We start from the raw sequence: 22,347 nt of genomic DNA, 5'->3' as shown, positions 1-22,347 counted from the left end.
TTTATTTTTTAAAGAGTCTTGCTGTGTCACCTAGGCTGGAGTGCAGTGGCACAATCACAGCTCACTGCAGCTTCCAGCTAAGTCCCAGGCTCAAGCATCCTCCCACCTCAGCCTTCCAAGTAGCTGAAACTACAGGCACAGGCCACCTGGATTTTTTTTTTTTTTTTTTTTTTTTTCCTGTAGAGACAGGGGTCTCACTATGTTGACCAGGCTGGTCTCAAACTCCTGGCCTCCAGTGATCCTCCCAAAGCACTAGAATTACAGGTGTGAGCCACTGCGAGTTTTCATCAGTTCATTTATTACTTTAAAACAACCTTACTGGTCACCACTAGAGAATGAGGAACCAGTTCATTATTTTGAAAACTGACAAAGAGAACAAAACCATGTATATTTATCCATGTCACAAATACAATGGGTAGCCAAATAGTACATGAGGGAAAGCTTCTCCTTATACAAATATTCTAAATAATAAACGAAATAGGAATTATAATCATATTGTAACCCTAATAATCAATAAATCTAGGTATTAAGTATCGATGGTTCTTGACTTCCAAAAAGATGGTTAATCAGACGTTATCTGCTTCCTAATGGAAGAAAAAATCATCACCTATGAAGTAGTCTTGCAAAGCAAACAGGCAAATCTGAACACAAAAAGCCTCTAGATCCAAATAATTCACTGGTAATGCAGAAGACTACACGAGAGGCATGCAATCGGAATCATCTAGACTGTGGGACAACCTAATTTCTTCAACAAAAAATTATAAAGACAAACTACATATTGACCCATATATCCTGTTTCAAATAAAGGGCTAGAAAATTATCCCTTTATGACACAATTGGAAACCTGAGCACTTACTGGATATTTTATGGAATTAGAAACTTATTATTTGAGGTAAAATAATAACTCTTTAAAAAATAACAATTAAAAAATAACAATACCATTTTGTTATTGAGTGATTAATTGATTGAGATGGAGTTTCGCTGCTATTTCCTGGGCTGGAGTGCAATGGCGTGATCTCAGCTCACTGCAACCTCCACCTCCCGGGTTCAAGCGATTCTCCTGCCCCAGGCTCCCAAGTAGCTGGGATTACAGGCATGTGCCACCATGCCCGGCTAACTTTTGTATTTTTAGTAGAGATAGGATTTCACCATGTTGGCCAGGCTGGTCTCAAACTCCTGACCTCAAGTGATCTACCCACTTCAGCCTCTCAAAGTGCTGGGATTACAGGTGTGAGCCACTGCGCCTGGCCCCATTTTATTTTTTTAAATATCTTTTTAAAAAATATTGTCAGAGAAGGACTGGTAGAACAGGTTTTCAGAAGAAGAACAGGTGCGAGTGATAGACGAGAAAGAGAAGTGTTGGCCAACTCAAGGCAAGTGGTTCTTAGACCATGGAAAATTCCTTCTCCCTGCCTCACAAGCCTGGTCTATCCTTTCTTCCTTTCATGACCACTTCCATGTAGGATACAAACCTCTCACCCATCTTTTAGAACCCCTCATTTCTTTCCCATTATGGAAATCCATTCTCAAAACAAGCACATCTCACTGTTCTATCTGCCACACTACTACTCCCCAAGACTTCCTAAAACTCCCTCCCTTTACCACACACCAAGCCGCACAAGATTGGCAAATAGATTTCACACATATGTTCCGAGTCTGCAAATTCAAACACCTCCTAGTCTGGGTTGATACCTTTACCAGATGGGTTGAAGCCTTTCCTACAGGGACAGAAAAAGCCACTGCAGTCATTTCTTGCCTAACTGACATAATTCCTCGATTTGGTCTTCCTACCTCCATACAATCTGGTAACAGTCCAGCCTTCATTAGTCAGATCACCCAAGCAGTTTCCCAAGCCCTCAGTATTCAATGGAATCTCCATGACCCTTATCATCCTCAATCCTCAGGAAAAGTAGTAAAGGCCAACGGTCTTTTAAAAACACATCTTACCAAACTCACCCTCCAACTCAAAAAAGATCGGACCATTCTTCTACCCTTTGCTCTCCTCCGAATTCGAGCCATCCCTCAAAAATCCACAGGGTATAGCCCCTTTGATCTCCTATATGGCCGCACATTTTTACACGGGCCCAACCTCATTCCAGACACCAGCCCTCTTGGTAACTATCTTCTAGTCCTTCAACAAGCTAGACATGAAATCTGCCAAGCTGCCAATTTCCTTTTACCCACTCCAGATACCCAGCCATATAAAGATAACCTAGCCCGACGGTCAGTTCTTGTTAAGAACTAACCTCTCAAACTCTACAACCTTGGTGGACAGGACCCTACCAGGTCGTTTACAGCACTCCAACCGCGGTCCGTCTACAGAACCTTCCCCACTGGGTTCATCACTCCAGGATAAAACTGTGCCCATCTGACCACCAGCCTAACTCCTCTACCTCCTTCTGGAAGTGACAAGTACTCTCCCCCACTTCCCTTAAACTTACTCGCATTCCTGAAAAAGAACAATAGCCCTTTGTATCTTTCATTTACAATAGGCCTTTACATACTCACCCCACTATTTAATGTCTACCTAGGTCCCTAATCACCATTCTCGCCTACTTCTAAATGCCCTGCTTTTGTCTGCATTGCCGTGGCTTGCGCTTTTCCTCCAGACCATTGTAACTGACATCTCCTGGTCTCACCCTCAAGGTGCCACCCTTAACTCTCTCCTCGAGTGGACAGGTGACCTTGTGTAGCAAGGCACTCTCCAATTCTTCCACCTCGATGAAGTTCTTTTCTACTCACTTTGGGTCCTAGTCTCCTGCTACCCTCTACCCCTCCCTAATTATCTCCAACATACCATCAACCTCACCCACCCACTCTCTCCTCACCATCTCTAATCCTTCCTTAGCAAAAAAAATTGTTGGCTATGCATTTCCCTCTCTTCCTCCTACTACACAGCTGTCCCTGCCCTACTAGCTGACTAGGCAACCTCCCCCATCTCCTTACACCTCCAAACCTCTTTCAGTGACCCCCACACCTTTACCCTCCCGAACAACTTCTTTACTTTCTGGAAAATTCAGCAGGAGCCGGGCGCGGTGGCTCGTGCCTGTAATCCCAGGACATTAGGAGGCCGAGGCAGGTGGATCATGAGGTCAGGAGTTCAAGAACAGCCTGGCCAACATGGTGAAACCCCATCTCTACCAAAAATACAAAAATTAGCTGGGCATGGTGGCACGTGCCTATAATCCCAGCTACTCGGGAGGCTGAGGCAGGAGAATCGCTTGAACCAGGACCTGGGAGGCAGAGGTAGCAGTGAGCGAGGTCGTGCCACTGCATTCCAGCCTGGGCTACGGAGCGATACTCTGTCTCAAAAAAAAAAAAGAAGAAAGAAAAGAAAAATTCAGCAGAAACTCCCCCAATATCTCATACTAACAGGCTGCTGCTCTTCTCCCTACCTACCTACGAGGTCTATCTCCCTACATCAATTCCACACCCTCTGTTCTTGGACACCTTGCTACACAGACAACTATCCCCATTGCCGCTCTCTTGTGCATCTCCCAACAATTACCTACTGGAATTCCCTTACATAACCTCCCGTCTTCCTTATGTTCCTTTACTCTTCACCTCCAAAGCCCCAACACTCACATCAACCAGCAAATTGGAGCATTCCAGTCCCACTCTCATCACTAACAGTCTTTAAAACATTGGTAGCAACTTTTGTCTAGAAAAACGCTTACTGCTCTCTCGCTCCATCCTTGGCTACCCTCCCTCTGTTCAACAGATTCCCCTCCAAGTCCTTCTTCTTGCCTGCTTATACCTAGTCTTATAAATAACAGTGAATGGCTACTTATAGATACCAAGCGCTTTCTTATACACCATGAAAACAGAACCTCTCCCTCCACGCAGCTCCCCTACCAAACCCCACTACAACCTCTAACAGCTGCTACCCTTGCTGGATCCTTAGGGGTCTAGGTGCAGGACCCCACTTTCAGAACACACTCTTACCTTTTTACTCTGCACTTCCAGTTCTGCCTGCCTCAAGGACTCTTTCTGCTGAATTTTTCATTTCTTTCTTCTTTTTTTTTTTTTTTTTTTTTTTTTTTTTTTGAGACAGAGTATCGCTCTGTAGCCCAGGCTGGAATGCAGTGGCTCTTCCACCTACATGTGCCTGCCTGCTAATTGGACAGGCACCTGCACTTCAAATCTTCCTTACTCCCAATACCCAGTTTGCAAACGGAAGCGAGCAACTCCCCATTCCCCTTATAACTCCAACAAGACAAAAAAGAGTCATTCCATTAATTCCCTTGCTTATAGGATTAGGATTTTCCACTGCTGCAATTGGAACAGGAGTAGCAGGCCTTGCAACTTCTATCACCACATTTTGCAGTCTCTCCAATGACTTCTCCGCTAGCCTTACCAATATAATTCAAACACTTTCTGTCCTCCAATCCCAAGTCGATTCCTTAGTCTCAGCTGTCCTCCAAAATCACCAAGGCCTCAATCTGCTTACTGCTGAAAAAGGAGGACTCCGCCTATTCTTAAATGAAGAATGCTGCTTTTACTTAAATCAGTCAGGCCTTGTATACAACAACATCAAAAAACTTAAAGACAGAGCTCAAAAACTCACTAATCAGGCAGATAGTTATACTGGACCTACTTGGCCATTCTCTAGCTTAGCTTCATGGCTCCTCCCACTAACAGGCCCTTTAGCACTCATCCTTCTCCTTCTCTTATTCGGACCTTGTCTTTTCAGGCTAATCTCCCAGTTCATACAAAACAGCATCCAAGCTATTACTAATCAGTAAATTCGACTATGCTCCTTTTAACAACTCGACAATGTCACCCCCTGCCCCAAGGTCTCCCTTCGATTTAACCTTTCTCTCTCACTTTAGGTACCCACGCCACCCCTAATCCCGCTCGAAGCAGCCCTGAGAAAAATTTCCCATCATCCCTCCATACCACCCCCAAAATTTACACCATAAATTTTCGCCACACTTCACTACTCTTTCTCATTTTTGTTTTTCCATTATTAATATAAAAAGACGGGAATGTGAGGTCTTCTGAGAAAGCTGCACCATGGTCAAGCTATCGTAACCTCTGTGACCCACACTGTACACATCCAGAAGGCCTCCTGGAGCCAGAAAGTCTAGGACAACAGGAAAACCACAAAAGAAGAAAAACAGCTAGCTGCCGTCTTAGCTTATTAGCCAACCTTGCAACATTCTACCATTGTAACAGACTCTACCCTAACTGATCGATCAACCTTGTGACATTGTGCCCTGTGACCCTTCCCGCCTGTGACCCCTTCCCCTGCCCGCAATAAATGGCCCCTAACTGTAACTTTCCACTGCTTACCCCTAACCTATAAAACTAGCTCCAATCCCACCACCCTTCGCTGACTCTCTTTTCAGACTGAGCCCGCTCGCACCCAAGTGAATAAACAGCCTTGTTGCTCACACTTAGCCTTTTCAGGTTGTCTCTTCACTTAGATGCACACATAATACTATCTACACCTGGAAACAGTGTCAGATCCCACAGGTTAAGGGCTCAGTCCCCAAAAGTGTCCCCTCCCCACTCCGACACTCTGCAAGTCTGGGCCCCAGGAGCTTCTGACCAAGCAGCCTTCAAGTTGAGGTTCCCATAACATTTTGGACTCAGAAACACTTACTGAGATTTACTGGTTTATTATAAGGATACTACAAGGGATACAGATGAAGAGATTCACAGATATGGGTGAAGGAACACGGAGCTTCCAAGCCCTTCCTGGATGTACCACCCTCAAGGAACCTCCAGGAGTTCAGCTATCCCTAAGGAAGCTTCAGCATTCCTAAGGACGGTCAGCATTCCTTCCCTCAGGGTACGAGGCTGGGCCCTCTTTATGGAAGGTCTTAAGACCCACAATTAGAAAGGAAGGGGAAGATTAGAATCCTGCCTTAGTGCAAGAGTAAGTCAGAGATTCCCTAAGACCTGACACACCTAGGGTAATAACCAAAGACTAACAATGGCTATGAAGAGTTAAGAGCCAGGAACTGTGAATGAAAACCTATGTAACGCCTCCTCTTTCATAACACCACCATATCAAAACAAGCACATGCAATATGGGCATTATTCTCTGCTCTGAGATACTTCTATAAGATGGTGGCTTTATAAGCCCTATGCGCCATGAAATTTACAAAGAGGTTCTGATGTCTCTTGTGTAACAACTTTATTGGTTCTTCAAACTTAAAAATCTCAAACCTTGCTTACATTTTTCATTAGTTCAGTAGAACACTAATTATGGACTTTTTTGTTTTAAGAAAAAGAAAAAATTTATAGATGGCTAAACACTCAACAACCTGCCTTCTGCAAAAGTTAATGGGTAAAACAGGCCGGGCACAGTGGCTCAAATCTGTAATCCTGGCACTTTGGGAGGCCAAGGCAGGTGGATCACCTGAAGTCAGGAGTTCGAGACCGATCTGGCCAATGTGGCAACACCCTATCTCTACCGAAAATACAAAAATTAGCCGGGCATGGTGGTGGGCACCTATAATCCCAGATACTTGGCAGGCTGAGGCAGGAGAATCACTTGAACCCAGGGGGTGGAGGTTGCAGTGAGACGAGATCACGCCACTTCACTCCAGCCTGGGCGAAACTCAAAAAACAAATAAACAAAAAAAGTTAATGGGTAAAACAAACGAAAAAATACCCAACAACTCAGAGAAAAGGAAAAAAATTCTTAAGCCGGTAATTTTATCAAAATCACAAAAATTTTGAATAGATATTTCTTTAAAAGAGAGTTGCAGACCCAGGAGTGATATTTTAAAGGGGTTGAGCAGAACACGTGATTACTGTAATCAATATACAGAATTCTGCAGATTCCCAAAACAAGCCTCCTCAGCATCTGGGTATGCCAGGTTTTGTGCATCTGGCCATGGCTGTCTATTAAACCACTGCTCATGCATATTTGATTGAACTCAAAAAATGTGTGGTGAGCATTTAGGAAAACTGTCAGTGTATAACATGCTTTAGCTATCACACAGAGATCTCAGTAATACAATAGCCTACACCCATATATTTAATACAAAGTCTGTAATTGTTTTAGTCTCATTTTATACACAAGAAAGTAAAGTAAGGAACAGGCTGGATTATTTCGGTAAGGTCAGAGTGAGCAAGTCACCAGAAAAAAACAAACTAAAAAAACCCAAAACACAAAACTCTAGTATAAATTTGACCTCCTACCATTTATGTGTTCCTTTCACCTGTCCAGTCCAATCCTATCCGTTTTGACCACCCATCCTGTCCCATGCCACACAGTTACATGTCATCCATCCCCATCGTTTTCACTAACCATGCATACATAGAGCACTTCCTGGTACCGCACATTACATCAGGCAGTGACGACAGAGACACTGTGAGGAGTTATACCTTCATCTTACCATGAGCCAGGAAATTTCAAGATAATTTACATAAAGTGCATATGTTTTCATGGACTCTTCCGGTGAAGACATGCTTTCAAAGATCTTTTATGACAGGTTTGCAATTTTAAAGTATGAGCAACTAGTAGCAGAACAGAGATCACCTAAATTATTTTACTAAGAATACATACATAAGGTAAATTAAAAAGACATACTAACTTTGCAGTTCTTTTTTACCTACCTGTAAACATCCCATCTCGGTTTAACTTCACATATAAAGTGAGTTAATATAATGTCACACAATGCAGAAGCGATATCTAGAATTATATACCATGGTTTAATAATGCAGGTTTAAGATAAATAAATACGGCACATATATTATCTATCTGTAATATATTTTAAAATAAACCAGAGTTGAGCCATCTAGATTTTAATATCCTGTAAGAAAAACAAAATACATTTCATTTAACTTCATAGTTAAATGAGTATTTTGATAACTAAGATGAATCTTTTGATAAATAAGCAGCTCATGAGTATGTTTCAGTAACAATAAAAATGTAGCAAACACTAGAAACATTTAAAGATCATCATACAGTAGAGGAGTGGGCAAGATCTCTACCATAAGTGACATCACACCTACCGTAGTGTCATTGCTGGTAACATAAACCAGGACATCAGAGGAGTTCCTGCCATTGATGTATCGGTAGCAGTTCCAAACACAGCTAATCAAGTAACCCTGAAAATGACGAGTGATTATCAGATTTTTAATTTTCAAACTGCAGGTAATTTAGAATACCACACAGATAAAGCCATATTATAAAACTTTTATGGACATAAGCAATAAATGCACATATTATAACAGCTCTACTAAACAAAAGTCCCTGAAAGTACAAACGTTGGGTATAGTAACTTCTTGGCACAATGTGCTACTGGAGCCGTATTCTATTACATCAGTGGGGGTATGGGGGTGGTACTGGGGCAAGGTGGGAGAGGGGAGGGGTTGAGGGTTGAATGAGAAATTTCTAATAAGCATCTGGAAAGAACAAGCACACAATTAACATTTATTGCTCCTGAATTCACAGAACAATCGAATGTACTAACTCATTTATTGCCACAGTTTAACTGCTTCTTTGGAAATTTTTCTTCTATATGATTATCTGTGATTTTATTACACAAGCCAATTTTTTAAATAATTTCATAGCATATAAATTTACCTCACAGTCAATAAAATTCACTAAAACGTTTCCCCTTTATTAACGAAATATCTGACGAAGATACTTAAAATTAATGTCCAACATAAATACTGCTTAGAAATGAAACATGAGTTCATGGGAGATGTTTAAGCTATGAACTCTGTACTTTCATTCCATCATGTGTAACTGGATTAGAACTAAATGATTTCAAAATCCCTTAACATTAAAATTATTTGATTAAAAGAAGTTTAAACACATAGAGAAACTAGATTGCTAAAATCCAGGAAATACATTGCTTATGAGAATGTAAAATGGTTGCAGCCACTCTGGAAAAGTCCAGCAGTTCCTTGAAAGGCTAAACAGAGTTACAACATGACCCAGCAATTCCACTCCTAGGTATTCTACATATAGTGTGTATATATATATATATATTATATATTATATATATATATGTGTGTGTGTATATATATGTGTATATATATATGTGTATATATATGTGTATATATATATAATATATACCTAATAAAATGAAAACATACATCCACACAAAAACTTGAATGTTCACAGCAGCATTATTCATAATAGCCAAAAAGTGGAAGCAACCCAAATGTCCCTCAACTGATGAATGGATAGACAAAATGTGGCACCATCCATACAATGTAATATTAACAACAATAAAAATAATGGGGCGGGGCCGGGCACAGTGGCTCACGCCTGTAATCCTAACACTTTGGGAGGCCAAGGCGGGTGGATTGCCAGAGTTCAGGAGTTCCAGAACAGCCTGGGAAACATGGTGAAACCCCATCTCTACTAAAATACAAAAAATTAGCTGGGTGTGGTGGCGTGCACCTGTAGTCCCAGCTACTCAGGAGGCTGAGGCAGGAGAATTGCTTGAACCCAGGAGGCAGAGGTTGCAGTGAGCCAAGATCGTGCCACTGCACTCCACCCTGGGTGACAGAGCGAGACTCCATCTCCAAAAATAAATAAATAAATAAAAATAATAATGGGACTGGGCACAATGGCTCACAATAGTAATCCCAGCACTTTGGGAGGCCAAGGTGGGTGGATCACTTGAGCCCAAGAGTTTGAGACCAGCCTGGCCAACATGGTGAAACCCCATCTCCACTAAACATACAAAAATTAGCCGGACAATGGGATGCATGCCTGTAATCCCAGCTATGTGGGAGGCTGAGACAGGAGAATCGAGTGAACCTGGGAGGTGGAGGTTGCAGTGAGCTGAGATTGCGCCACTGCACTCCAGCTTGGGTGACAGAGTGAGACTCCATCTCAAAAAAAAAACCACACACAACCGAAAAAACATATTGTATGATGATTGTATTCGTATAGAATGCCCAGAATAGGCATTCTCAAGGGCCTTTGCAAGGCCACATGCATTCACCTACTACACACTCCAAAAGGGGAAAAACCTCGACCTGCTGTCTTTAAAAGCCCAGGTACTTCTTTCATTGACCTTATTTCTTACTTCACACTTCTGCAATATTGAATTAGAACTATTTAGTGGGCCGGGCATGGTGGCTCACGCCTGTAATCCCAGCACTTTAGGAGGCAGAGGCGGGCGGATTACAAGGTCAGGATATCGAGACCATCCTTGCTCACACGGTGAAACCCCGTCTCTACTAAAAATACAAAAAAATTAGCCGGGGGTGGTGGTGGGCGCCTGTGGTCCCAGCTACCTTGGGAGGCTGAGGCAGGAGAATGGCGTGAACCCAGGAGGCAGAGCTTGCAGTGAGCCGAGATTGCGCCACTGCACTCCAGCCTGGGCGACAGAGCAAGACTCTGTCTCAAAAAAAAAAAAAGAACTATTTAGTGTATTTCCCAAATTAACTTGCACTGATAGATTCTTCCCATCATCTACCTGCAGAGGTAGGGGGTAATCACTGCGCTTCCTTTTCTGTCTTAGGGCAGAGCAAAGCTGACAACTGTCTTGTTTTGGGGCTTCAAAGAATTGTGGTGATAACACTTATCGCAAAGTAACAGCAAATTTTGGTGATGAGAGGCACTAATCCAGTGAACCAGTATATGAAACCAAAACATGCATACTCCTATTAATCTAAACTAACAATTACTGAGTCTTGGCCAGGCAAGGTGGCTCATGCCTATAATCCCAGCACTTTGGGAGGAGGAGGCAGACGGATCACTTGAGCCCAGGAGTTCCAGACCAGCCTGGGCGACATAACGAAACCTCATCTCTAATAAAAATGGAAAAATTCGCCAGTAGTGGTGTGTGCCTACAGTACCAGCTACTACTGGCCAGGCGGGAGGATCACCAGAGCCCGGGACACAGAGGTAGCGGTCAGCTAAGATCACACTAGGCCACTTCTCTCCAGCCTGGGCCACAGAACAAGACCCTGTCTTGAAAAAAGAAAAACAATAATTATGGAGTCTCTAGGTGCAACACATCAGTTTAGTGCTGGGAGGGATATAAAAATGAAGGCACTGGCCAGGGCCCGCTGGCTCACACTTATAATCCCAACACTGAGGGAGGCTGAGGCAGGAGAATTACTTGAGGCCAAAAGTTTGAGACCAGCCTGGGCAACACAGTGAGAACCCCTCATCTATAAAAAATTATATAATATATATAATAAAAATATATAAAATAAAATTTTATCACACATACATGTGTACATTTCTCCCAGGTTGGAGACACTGATATGAACAATTAGTATGGTCCCATTAATGAGACAATATTTGTGTTTTGCAATTTATAAAAGCACCATAGGGCAGGGATTTTTCTTAATCACTACCAAACCACAGTACTAGAACAGAGCCTGCCACATGAGAGCTTCTTAATAAATATTTGCTGAATAAATGTATGATGCACCTTCCCATCCATTATCTCAGTCATGCTGCAGAATGTTTTATTAATTATTATCACTATTTAGTAAATAAAGAAACCAAGGCTCTGACCAAAGCTAAAGGCAGCACTGACAACATTTAAAAATAACTAAAAGGTGTGGTGGCTCACGCCTGTAATCCCAGCACTTTGGGAGGCTGAGGTGGGCGGATCACAAAGTCAGGAAATAGAGACCATCCTGGCTAACACGATGAAACCCTGCCTCTACTAAAAATACAAAAAATTAGTCAAGCATGGTGGCGGGCACTTGTAGTCCCAACTACTCGGGAGGCTGAGGCAGGAAAATCACTTGAACCCGGGAGGCGGAGGATGCAGTGAGCCGGGATCACGCCACTGCACTCCAGCCTGGGTGACAGAGTGACACTCTTGTCTCAAAAAAAATAACTAAAACAGTATGACTAAATGCTTAAGGGGATGGACGCCCAATTTTCCATGATGTGATTATTCTGCACTGTATCAAAGTATCTCATATACCCCATAAATATACTTAGTATGTACCCACAAAAATTTTTTTAAAAATTAAGTGCATTCAAAAATATCTTTTAATGTCTATATTAATATATCAATGAGTATTATTATTCTGCTATGGTTTTGCTAATTTAGACTATATGACTAGTAATGATGAACACGGTTGTGCCTTTAAAAATAAATAAATAAATAAATAAATAAAATAGAAGTCATACTGACAGAAGCCAACCCTAGGTCCTCTGACTCAAAATGTGATGTGGGCATTTCAAATAAGTATAAGTGAAAATGTTTAAAAGATTTAAAAAGTCTTTTTAAAGATAATTGTGAGGTTCTAGCTTCCGAGTTTCTGGTAATGGCAGAGTTAGCTTGGTCAGACTAACCTTCCTGCAGGTAAGATTTATAAAATCTAGAAAAATTGGGACAGGTGCGGTGGCTCACGCCTGTAATCCCAGCACTTTGGGAGGCAGATCACGAGGCGGGCAGATCACGAGTTCAGAAGATTGAGATCATCCTGGCTAACATGGTGAAACCCCGTCTCTACTAAAAATACAAAAAAAATTAGCCAGGCGTGGTGGCGGGCGCATGTAGTCCCAGCTACTCAGGAGGCTGAGGCAGGAGAATGGCGTGAACCCAGGAGCGGAGGTTGCAGCGAGCCGAGATCGCACCACCGCACTCCAGCCTGGGCAACAGAGTGAGACTCCATCTCAAAAAAAAAAAAAAAAAAAAAATCTAGAAAAATTACTCACACACATAAATTTTAAGTCATGGGAGAGAGACCAAAAAGGGAGTCTACCCTTCAAAGACAAACTACAACGAGTGAGATGTGAGTCTGTGGCCTTTCACCAAGGGTCACTGCCAGCTCTGCCTGCAGCCTGGATGGTAGGCAGCCCTAGCCTCACAGGCTTGGAGGTCAGAGGGCAACATGTGGGGCCAAATACCAGCCAAGAAACTGGAGCGGAGGAGCTGGGCTGCAAGGCAGTAACGCCCAACATCTGTGTGTAAATCACTCACATCCTTAACTGCTGAATGACACATGAAATCATGGTGTTTTATGATGGAAATTTAGACTCAATTCATTTTCTTTAATTATTTATTTATTTTTAATTTTTTTATTTCTGTTGGCAGAAGAGCTGAGGCAGGGCTTCTGACCTAATGTAAAAGAGTCTTGGAACACGTCCTGGGTCCAGGGTCTATAACCCCTTGTGGCCTATGGAACACCAAGCTCTGTGCCAAAGGGTGGAAGGCTGCCTTGCCGCACTACAATCTAAGCCCAGAGCATAAAACCCCTTGCAGCTTGGAGAGAACCTAGGGCTCAAGGCATAAAACCCCTTGTAGCCTCTGGAATATATCCACACTCGCTGGCCCCTTGCTCCTTGCTCTCCCAAGATCACAAATAGATTGTATCTCGAATTAGAAGAACCTGTTCTCCCTTATCTCAAGTAGCAGAGAATATGCGAAACTGTCACAGCTACGCTTGATGCACCGCTACCTTTCTATCCTCACATCCTCACCTGTCTACCCCCACATCCACAAGTCCTCACTACCTGCTTCTTTGTTTGATTACCAATAAATAGTGTGGGCTCCCAGAGCTCGGGGCCTTCGCAGCCTCCAAACTGGTGCTGGACCCCTGGACCCACTCTATGTATTCTTAACTTGTCTTGTCTCATTCCTTTGACTCTGCCGGACTTCGCAACCCCCACGACCTGGTGTTGTGTCTGATCACCCCAACATTTCATTATTTTTTTTTTTTTTGAGATGGAGTAGCCCAGGCTGGAGTGCAGTGGCTCGATCTCATCTCATTGCAAGCTCTGCCTCCTGGGTTCATGCCATTCTCCTGCCTCAGCCTCCCAAGTAGCTGGGAGTACAGGCGCCCGCCACCATGCCCAACTAATTTTTTGTATTTTTAGTAGAGACAGGGCTTCACCATGTTAGCCAGGATGGTCTCCATCTCCTGATCTCGTGATCCACCCGTCTTGGCCTCCCAAAGTGCTGGGATTACAGGCATGAGCCACCACACCCGGCCTTATTTATTTTTTAAGAGACGGCGTCCCCAGCCAGGTGCAGTGGCTTATGCCTGTAATCCCAGCACTTTGGGAGGCCGAGGCAGGCAAATCACCTGAGGTCAGGAGTTCGACACCAGTATGGCCAACATAGTGAAACCTGTCTCTACTAAAATACAAAAATTAGCTGGGTGTGGTGGCAGGCACCTGTAGTCCCAGCTACTCGTGAGACTGAGGCAGGAGAATTGCTTGATCCTAGGAGGCAGAGGTTGCAGTGAGCCGAGATCTCATCTCTGCACTCCAGCCTGGGCAACAGAGTGAGACTCTGTCTCAACAACAACAACAACAAGACGGGGTCTCACTCTGTCACCCAGGCTGAAGTACAGTGCTGCTGTCATAGCACACTACAGCTTCACACTCCCAGCTCAAACGATCTTCACTTCAGCCTCTCAAAGTGTTGGGATCACAGGTGTGAGCCATTTCACCTGGCCAACTGGTTTCCAATGAACCACTTTCTTTCTACTCCTTTTCATCACAGTATCTATATGAATTTTCTGCCTCAATGCAGCTTTCCCAAGTTTACTGAGGAATGATTTTTGAAGAATGACATAATTTTATGCCAAAATTAAGACAATGAAAGGCAGTGAGATTCAAAAATTCAAAGTATGCTGGGTGTAGTGGCTCACACCTATAATCCCAAAACTTTGGGAAACCAAGGCAGGAGGCAGCCTAGACTATAGGGAGAGACCCTACCTCAAAAAAAAAAAAAAGAAAAAGAAACAAGAAAAGAAAAAAGTTGAAAGCATAAAGAACCATGAGAGTTTTCTACCCATTAGTAGCTCACAAGCACAAGTTATAATGATGTTTTTATAAACAGATTGACGAAGATGAAAAAGAATTTGCAATAATTGATTGATAAGGGTGAGGCACTGCTGCTGGAAGTAGAAGTCATTTAACTTTGGGGGGCATCAATTTGACAACCTATCAAAGGCTTTCCAACCATGAACACCCTGATTTTAAGAAATTTATCTTGAAGCCGGGTGTGGTGGCTCACGCCTGTAATCCCAGCTTTGGGAGGCCGAGGCAGGCAGATCATGAGGTCAGGAGATCGAGACCATCCTGGCTAACACAGTGAAACCCCATCTCTACTAAAAATACAAAAAAATTTGCCGGGCATGGTGGCGGGTGTCTGTGGTCCCAGCTACTGGGGAGGCTGAGGCAGGAGAATGGCATGAAGCCGGGAGGCGAAGCTTGCAGTAAGCCAAGGTTGCGCCACTGCACTCCAACCTGGGCGACAGAGCGAGACTCCATCTCAAAAAAAAAAAAAAAAAAAAAAAGGAAATTTATCTTGAGATAAATGCATAAATATAGGGATGTACTTAAATATATTCACTGCAGCCCTATTAAGTGAAAAAGTAAAAAATGTCTCAATGTTCAACAAGTAATTTATTAATGATATTCATATAATGGATTGAGATGGAACAATATTCAGAAAATATTACACTTTTAGCAAAAAATTACAAAAGAATATCCATTACACAGACCTTGTAACAGACGTTGCAATATTATATACTATGTAATGTATAACATGTTAACTTATCTCTGTCCAAATATATTTTGGACTCCTTGATCAAACTGTGGAATTTTGGTTAGTGTTTACCTCTAATATAGACAGCATAAGGAATTGTAATCTTAGGAAATCAAAAAGCAATTTGGATGTCCAAAGAAAGACAATAAACTGACCAAAGTTTGTTTACTTCTTTGGCATTCAGGAATACACTTAATATTTTTAGACTATAAGTAAAACCCTCATGCTTACCTTAAAAGTCAAGATAATGCTAATAAACAGAAGAATAATAAGGACCAAACAGGTAGGATTCACTGACATGACATCATCTCTGTAGGGAAAATTAGGAGGCTGCAAAAGAAAAGGGCCTCATTAGCAAATCTCATTAATCATTCCAGACAGTATTCCTTGGGCACCAATTCAGACATGCTTATCAGAAAGCAAGTGATTAAAGCAGACAGCTATTATTTAGAACCAGTGCAAAATTTCTAGCCTGACTCTGCCCTCCTACCATATAAAAGAAGTCAGTGATCTGTATCCAGGGACATTTTGTATATCCAGGGATCTCTGAAATTTGTATTCTCTGCAAGTTCTGAACCATTCCTTTTTTTGAGACGGCGTTTCTCTCTGTCACCCAGCTCAGCTACTTGGGAGGCTGGGGTGAGCAAATCACTAGTGGTGGAGGTTGCAGTGGGCGAGATCATGCCACTGCACTCCAGCCACCTGGGTGACAGAGCCAGACCATGTCTCAAAAGTTCTGAACCATTCTAAAGGGCGTATGCAGGGCAAGGGACAGAAACCTACTAAAATGATGTCTTCTTTGCAAAGAGCATTTTTGTTGATGGTACTTCTCCCAAGACAGCATATTCTCTTTTACTAGCAAGTACTTCCAGGGTGGGGGAAAATAATCAAGCACTACCATCCACAACGCTTAACAACCAGGTCAAAGGGAACCTTTTCAGGAGGATCAAAGTCTGCTACTATGGTTAGAGGGAGTTGCCGGACTTTCCCCACAAAACACTCACATAGCATTGATCAATGCCTACATCACTGGCCTAGGCAAGTGAATGGGAAGGCAGCCTACTGTGCTATCTCATCTTTTATCTCTTCTTCACTATTCAACACCATGTGTTTTGATTCCTCACGAGCAATATTCCAAAACAAAGTTGTTTCCAATGTTGAGGAAGAACATGGAGAAGGCTCATGACTCATGGGCTTGGCTCCTGCTCACCAGGGTGAACACCACCTAATGGTTTTCAGTCTCCTTTCACTTGGGACAAAATATCTTAGAAAATCGTCATTCTTTGTGATCAGATCATGCAACTTTATTCTTTTATTAATAAAATAACTTGGCCAAGCACAGTGGCTCATGCCTGTAATTTCAGCACTTTGGGAGGCTGAGGCAGGCAGATTGCTTGAGTACAGGTGTTTGAGACCAGCCTGGACAACATAGTCAAACCCCATCTCTACTAAAAATACAAATTTAGCCGGGCATGGTGGTGCATGTCTGTAGTCCAAACTACTGGGGAGGCTAAGGTGGGAGGATCACTTGAGCCCAGAAGATTGAGGTTGCAGGCTGGGCATGGTGGCTCATGCCTGTAATCTCAGCACTTTGGGAGGCCAAGGTGGGCGGATCACGTGAGGTCAGGAGTTCGAGACCAGCCTGGTCAACATGGCAAAACCCACCTCTACTAAAAAAAGAAATACAAAAATTAGCCAGACATGGTAGTGGGCGCCTGTATTCCCAGCACTCTGGGAGGCCAATGAGGGTGGATCCCCTGAGGCTAAATGTTTGAGACCAGCCTGGAAAAGACGGTGAAACCCCATCTCTACTAAACATACAAAAAATTAGCCCGGCATGGTAGCGGGTGCCTGTAATCCCAGCTACTCGGGAGACTGAGGCAGGAGAATGGCTTGAACCCAGGGAGGTGGATGTTGCAGTGAGCCGAGATCACAACACTGCACTCCAGCCTGGGTGACAGAGTGAGACTCTGTCTCAAAAAAAAAAGTAAAGTTGGCCTGGTACAGTGAGTCACATCTATAATGCCAGCACTTTGGGAGGCCAAGGTTGGAGGATCACTTGAGTCTAGGAGTTTGAGACAAGCCTGGGCAACATGGTGAAACCCCATCTCTACAAAAGATACAACAAGAAAAATTAGGTGGGCATGGTGGTGCATGCCTGTAGTGCCAGCTACTCAAGAAGTTGAGATGGGAGGATCACGGGAGCCTGGGAGGTCAACGCTGCAGCAAGCCATAATCACGCCACTGCACTCCAGCCTGGGTGACAGAGACCCTGTCTCAAAAATAAATAAAGTCATTCCAACCTCTTAGCCATTATAAGCTTCTTAATACCCTACCACCAATATTCACTCATATGGTCAACAAAGGACATTTAACCACAAACTAATCCCAAAATGATGCTTGAGAAAGGGATTCTATGGTCAAACAAATTTGGGAGCTGGTATACAGCAGCGTTCCACTTTCTTTCCACTTTCTTCTTTTTTTTTTAAGATGAGGCCTCACTCTATTGCCCAGGCTGGAGCGCAGTGGCGTGATCTTGGCTCACGGCAGCCTCCACCTCCCAGGTTCAAGCAATTTTCCTGCCTCAGCCTCCCGAGTAGCTTGGGTCACAGGCATGTGCCACCTCTCCCAGCTAATTATTTTGTTTGTTTTTGAGCAGAGTTCCACTTTCAACACACTAGCAGAGGCAAAAAGCTATCCTTTGTTGATAACTGAGAAATCTACATTTTACCAAATAAGACTATTAGTAACTGGACTATAATTTAGGTAGGCACATCAAACACCACCATCACTGCCACCAATCATAACCCCAGCCCTCAAAACTTTCTAATCAGGCCAGGAACAGTGGCTCACACCCGTAATCCCAGCACTTTGGGAGGCCAAGATGGGTGGATCACCTGAGGTGAGGAGTTCGAGACCAGCCTGACCAACATGGCGAAACCCCATCTCTACTAAAAATACAAAATTAGCCAGGTATGTTGGTACATGCCTATAATCCCAGCTAGCTGGGAGGCTGAGACCCTGGAGGCAGAGGTCGCAGTGAGCCGAGATCGCATCACTGCACTCCAGACTGGGTGATGAGAGCAAGACTCTACCTCAGAAAAAAAAAAAAAGAAATTTCTTATTGGTAACTCAGCTGCAAGCTAAAAATCTTGAAATTAATGTCTGTGTATCTCTACACATCCCTTACTTAACCAGCTTCCCTAATGAAAAGAATTAATGTAAAGGAGCAGTAAGAGGGCCACATACCAGTTGCCGTATGTATTCCTGAATGGAGTTTGGATAAATAAGCACAGTGATTGCAACCAACATGTTCAGGGCAAAGTCAAAGATCTGGTAACAGAAGAATGGGATGATCCAGGCTGCACGTTGCTAAACAGAACAGAAAATAGAAAGTTAATGTGTTCAATATTATAAAACAATATTTTGTTAAATTCAAAGAAGTATGTTATTAATCTGAAAGGAAATGGAAAAATTGGAATTCATTAACCCAGGTCATGGTGGAAACCGGTATGCCAAATATAAGCAGTCAACAAATAAGCTTCAGTGAACATTTCCAGGACTGTCTGTGTGTGGTGGCTCACACCTGTAATCCCAGCATTTTGGGAGGCTGAGGTGGGTGGATCACTTAAGGTCAGGAGTTCGAGACTAGCCTGCCCAACATGGTGAAATCACGTCTCTACTAAAAAATGCAAAAATCAGCAAGGTGTGGTGGCGCACACCTGTAGTCCCAGCTACTCTGGAGGCTGAGGTGGGAGAATCACTTGAACTTGGGAGGCGGAAATTGCAGTGAGCTAAGATCACGCCACTCTACTCCAGCCTGTGTGAGAGTGAGACCCTGTCTTCCCAAAAAAAAAAAAAAAAAAAATTTCCAGTATAATATTGGTTTTCCTAGTACTACATAATACAAACGAGAGATTTAAACAGAGATTCTTAACAGAGAACTGGAAAGTCACTTCTCACTTACTATAGACAGCAGCACAGATTACACATGTAAGAGACCAAGGAAAAGGCCAGCATCTTACTGCAAGCTGCTTACCTTGTACGCTCCGTAAGTAGCCATAGCACATATCAGGATCATGAGAAGAGAAATCGCAATGGCAATGCACATGTCTGCCAAAAGATTAAAAAGAAATTTTTTAAAAAAGACAATCAGTAGTGGATCCACTGAATACTCTCAGTCTCTTCTCAGAGGCGTTTTGTAAATAAACTAGTATAAAGTTAGTAAATACTTTATACTAAGAGATTATTTCAAAATAGAAAAAGGGATATTGGTTTACAGATTTTTTTAATGTTTGTTCTTCTGGTCCACTGATTATATAAATAATGCGTTAGGTATTACTTTATAGATATATAGGTGTCTAACTTCTATTTTATAAACTCATGTGTGCCTCAAAGCTCTAATGAAAGTCTTCATAGCTTCCCATCTTATTTAAAATAAAACCTCCAGCTGGGTGCGGTGGCTCACGCCTGTAATCCCAACACTTTGGGAGGCTGAGGAGGGCGGATCATGAGGTCCAGGAGATCAAGACCATCCTGGCTAACACGGTGAAACCCTGTCTCTACTAAAAATACAAAAAATTAGCCAGGCGTGGTGGTGGGCACCTGCAGACCCAGCTACTTGGGAGGCTGAGGCAGGAGAATGGCGTGAACCTGGGAGGCGGAGCTTGCAGTGAGCCGAGATCACGCCACTGCACTCCAGCCTGGGCAACAGAGCAAGACTCCGTCTCAAAAAAAATAAATAAATAAAAATAAAACCTTCATTTCTTATCAAGGCCTTGATGTTCCTCTTTATTCCGGAGCAGTCTACCTCTCTAATCTCGCTTCACCTTGTCCCACTCTCTTGCTTGCTATAAGACAGCCATACCATCTGGTTATTCTATTTTATTCTTTTCTTTTTTATTTTTATTTTTTTGAGACAGAGTCTCACTGTCGCCCGGGCTGGAATGCAGTGGGACAACATTGGCTCAATGCAAATTCCACATCCCAGGCTCAAACGAGTCTCCCACTTCAGCCCCCTAAGTAGCTGAGACTACAGGTGTGCTCCACCATGCCAATTTTTGTATTTTTAGTAGACGGGGGTTTCACCAAGTTGGCCAGGCTGGTCTCGAACTCCTAACTTCAAGTGATCTGCCAGCCTTGGCCTCCCAAAGTTCTGGGATTACAGGCATGAGCCACCATGCCCAGCCTTCAACTTCTTTTTCTCTTTAGTCAATCTCTGGTAAATAAGGGGTCTTGTTTGGTCTTGTCTTGGGAGCAAGCTGGAGTTGCAATGGTGCAATCATGGCTCATTGCAGCTTCAATTGCCTGGGCATTGCCACTATGGGATTACAGGCATAAGTCACCACACCCGGACAAAAATATCTTTTTTTTTTTTTGATACAGAGTCTCGCTCTGTCGCCCAGGCTGGAGTGCAGTGGCACAATCTCGGCTCACTGCAAGCTCCGCCTCCCGGGTTCACGCCATTCTCCTGCCTCAGCCTCTCCGAGTAGCTGGGACTACAGGTGCCCGCCACCACGCCTGGCTAATTTTTTTGTATTTTTAGTAGAGACGGGGTTTCACCGTGGTCTCGATCTCCTGACCTCATGATCCACCCGCCTCGGCCTCCCAAAGTGCTGGGATTACAAGCGTGAGCCACCGCGCCCGGCCCTAAAAATATCTTAAACCGGTCGGGCGCGGTGGCTCACGCCTGTAATCCCAGCACTTTGGGAGGCCGAGGCGGGCGGATCACGAGGTCAGGAGATCAAGACCATCCTGGTTAACACGGTGAAACCCCGTCTCTACTAAAAATACAAAAAATTAGCTGGGCGCGGTGGTGGGCGCCTGTAGTCCCAGCTACTCGGGGGGCTGAGGCAGGAGAATGGCGTGAACCCAGGAGGCGGAGCTTGCAGTGAGCCGAGATTGCTCCACTGCACTCCGGGCTGGGCGAAAGGGCGAGACCCCGTCTCAAAAAAAAAAAGGAAAAGAAAAAAGAAAAAATATCTTAAACCAACTTGGCAGGTACACAACTGCTTGTAGCACCATTATTTGCTACAGGTAATAAATATTTTATAAATATTCTTTTATACCTACTCAATATTTAATAAGAAATAATTTTATAAAAATGAACCCCAAACTATTGGTTTTTTTAAACTGCTTTTCCTAGATCTGGCAGAACAAGTTATTGCCAATGAGAAAAATAATATTGGTTTTCATTGTACATACAACTTCTCTAAAAGCTTTGCATTTTTTCGACATAGAGATCTAGCGGGGAAAACATAATCCTCATACTAAATCTCTGCTGAACTGCAAATCACATCCTGATTTGAAAAACATTAAAATGTAAACAACAACAATAAAATGCATTGGAGAAGCAGCCGGTGAGCACGTTAAGAGCACAAAAGGAGGAATACTGGACACCAAAGCTGATCTAACTCCTTTTTAGCCAGTGGCAAACAGGACCTCAACAGCTCCAAGGGATTCTGTAGGCTTAATGCATCTGGAGTGTCAACTTGACTGGATTGAAGGATGCAAAGTATTGTTCCTGGGTGTGCCCATGAGGGCGTTGCCAAAGGAGATGAACATTTCAGTCAGCAGACTGGGAGACGAAGACCCACCTTCAATCTGGGTGGGTACCATCTAATCAGCTGCCAGCTCGGCTAAAATAAAGCAGGCAGGAGAAGATGAAGAGCAGGCCTGCTGAGTCTTCTGGCTTCCATCTTTCTCCCGTGCTGGATGCTTCTTGCCCTCGAACATCAGACACCAGATTCTTCCGTTTTTGGACTCCTGGACTTACACCAGTGGTTTTCCAGGGGCTCTCCGGCCTTTGGCCACAAACTGAAGGCTGCACTGACAGCTTCCCTACTTTTGAGGTTTTGGGACTTGGACTGACCCACCACTGGCTTCCTTG

At 43.4% G+C, this 22,347-nt stretch overlaps 1 protein-coding gene across 1 annotated transcript in view; it reads right to left on the bottom strand.

The window, feature by feature from the left end:
- The window catches only part of LAPTM4B (lysosomal protein transmembrane 4 beta), an 86,158-nt gene that overhangs the window by 20,684 nt on the left and 43,127 nt on the right, over positions 1 to 22,347 (bottom strand). Inside the window, 4 exon segments of the mRNA XM_055286854.1 lie at positions 7,975 to 8,070; positions 15,690 to 15,788; positions 18,708 to 18,830; positions 19,498 to 19,571. Coding sequence (XP_055142829.1) covers positions 7,975 to 8,070; positions 15,690 to 15,788; positions 18,708 to 18,830; positions 19,498 to 19,571 — 392 coding nt within the window.

This window comes from Symphalangus syndactylus, chromosome 7 (genome assembly GCF_028878055.3).
Source record: "Symphalangus syndactylus isolate Jambi chromosome 7, NHGRI_mSymSyn1-v2.1_pri, whole genome shotgun sequence".
Taxonomy (NCBI): domain Eukaryota; kingdom Metazoa; phylum Chordata; class Mammalia; order Primates; family Hylobatidae; genus Symphalangus; species Symphalangus syndactylus.
This window is presented reverse-complemented; position numbering and strand designations above follow the sequence as displayed.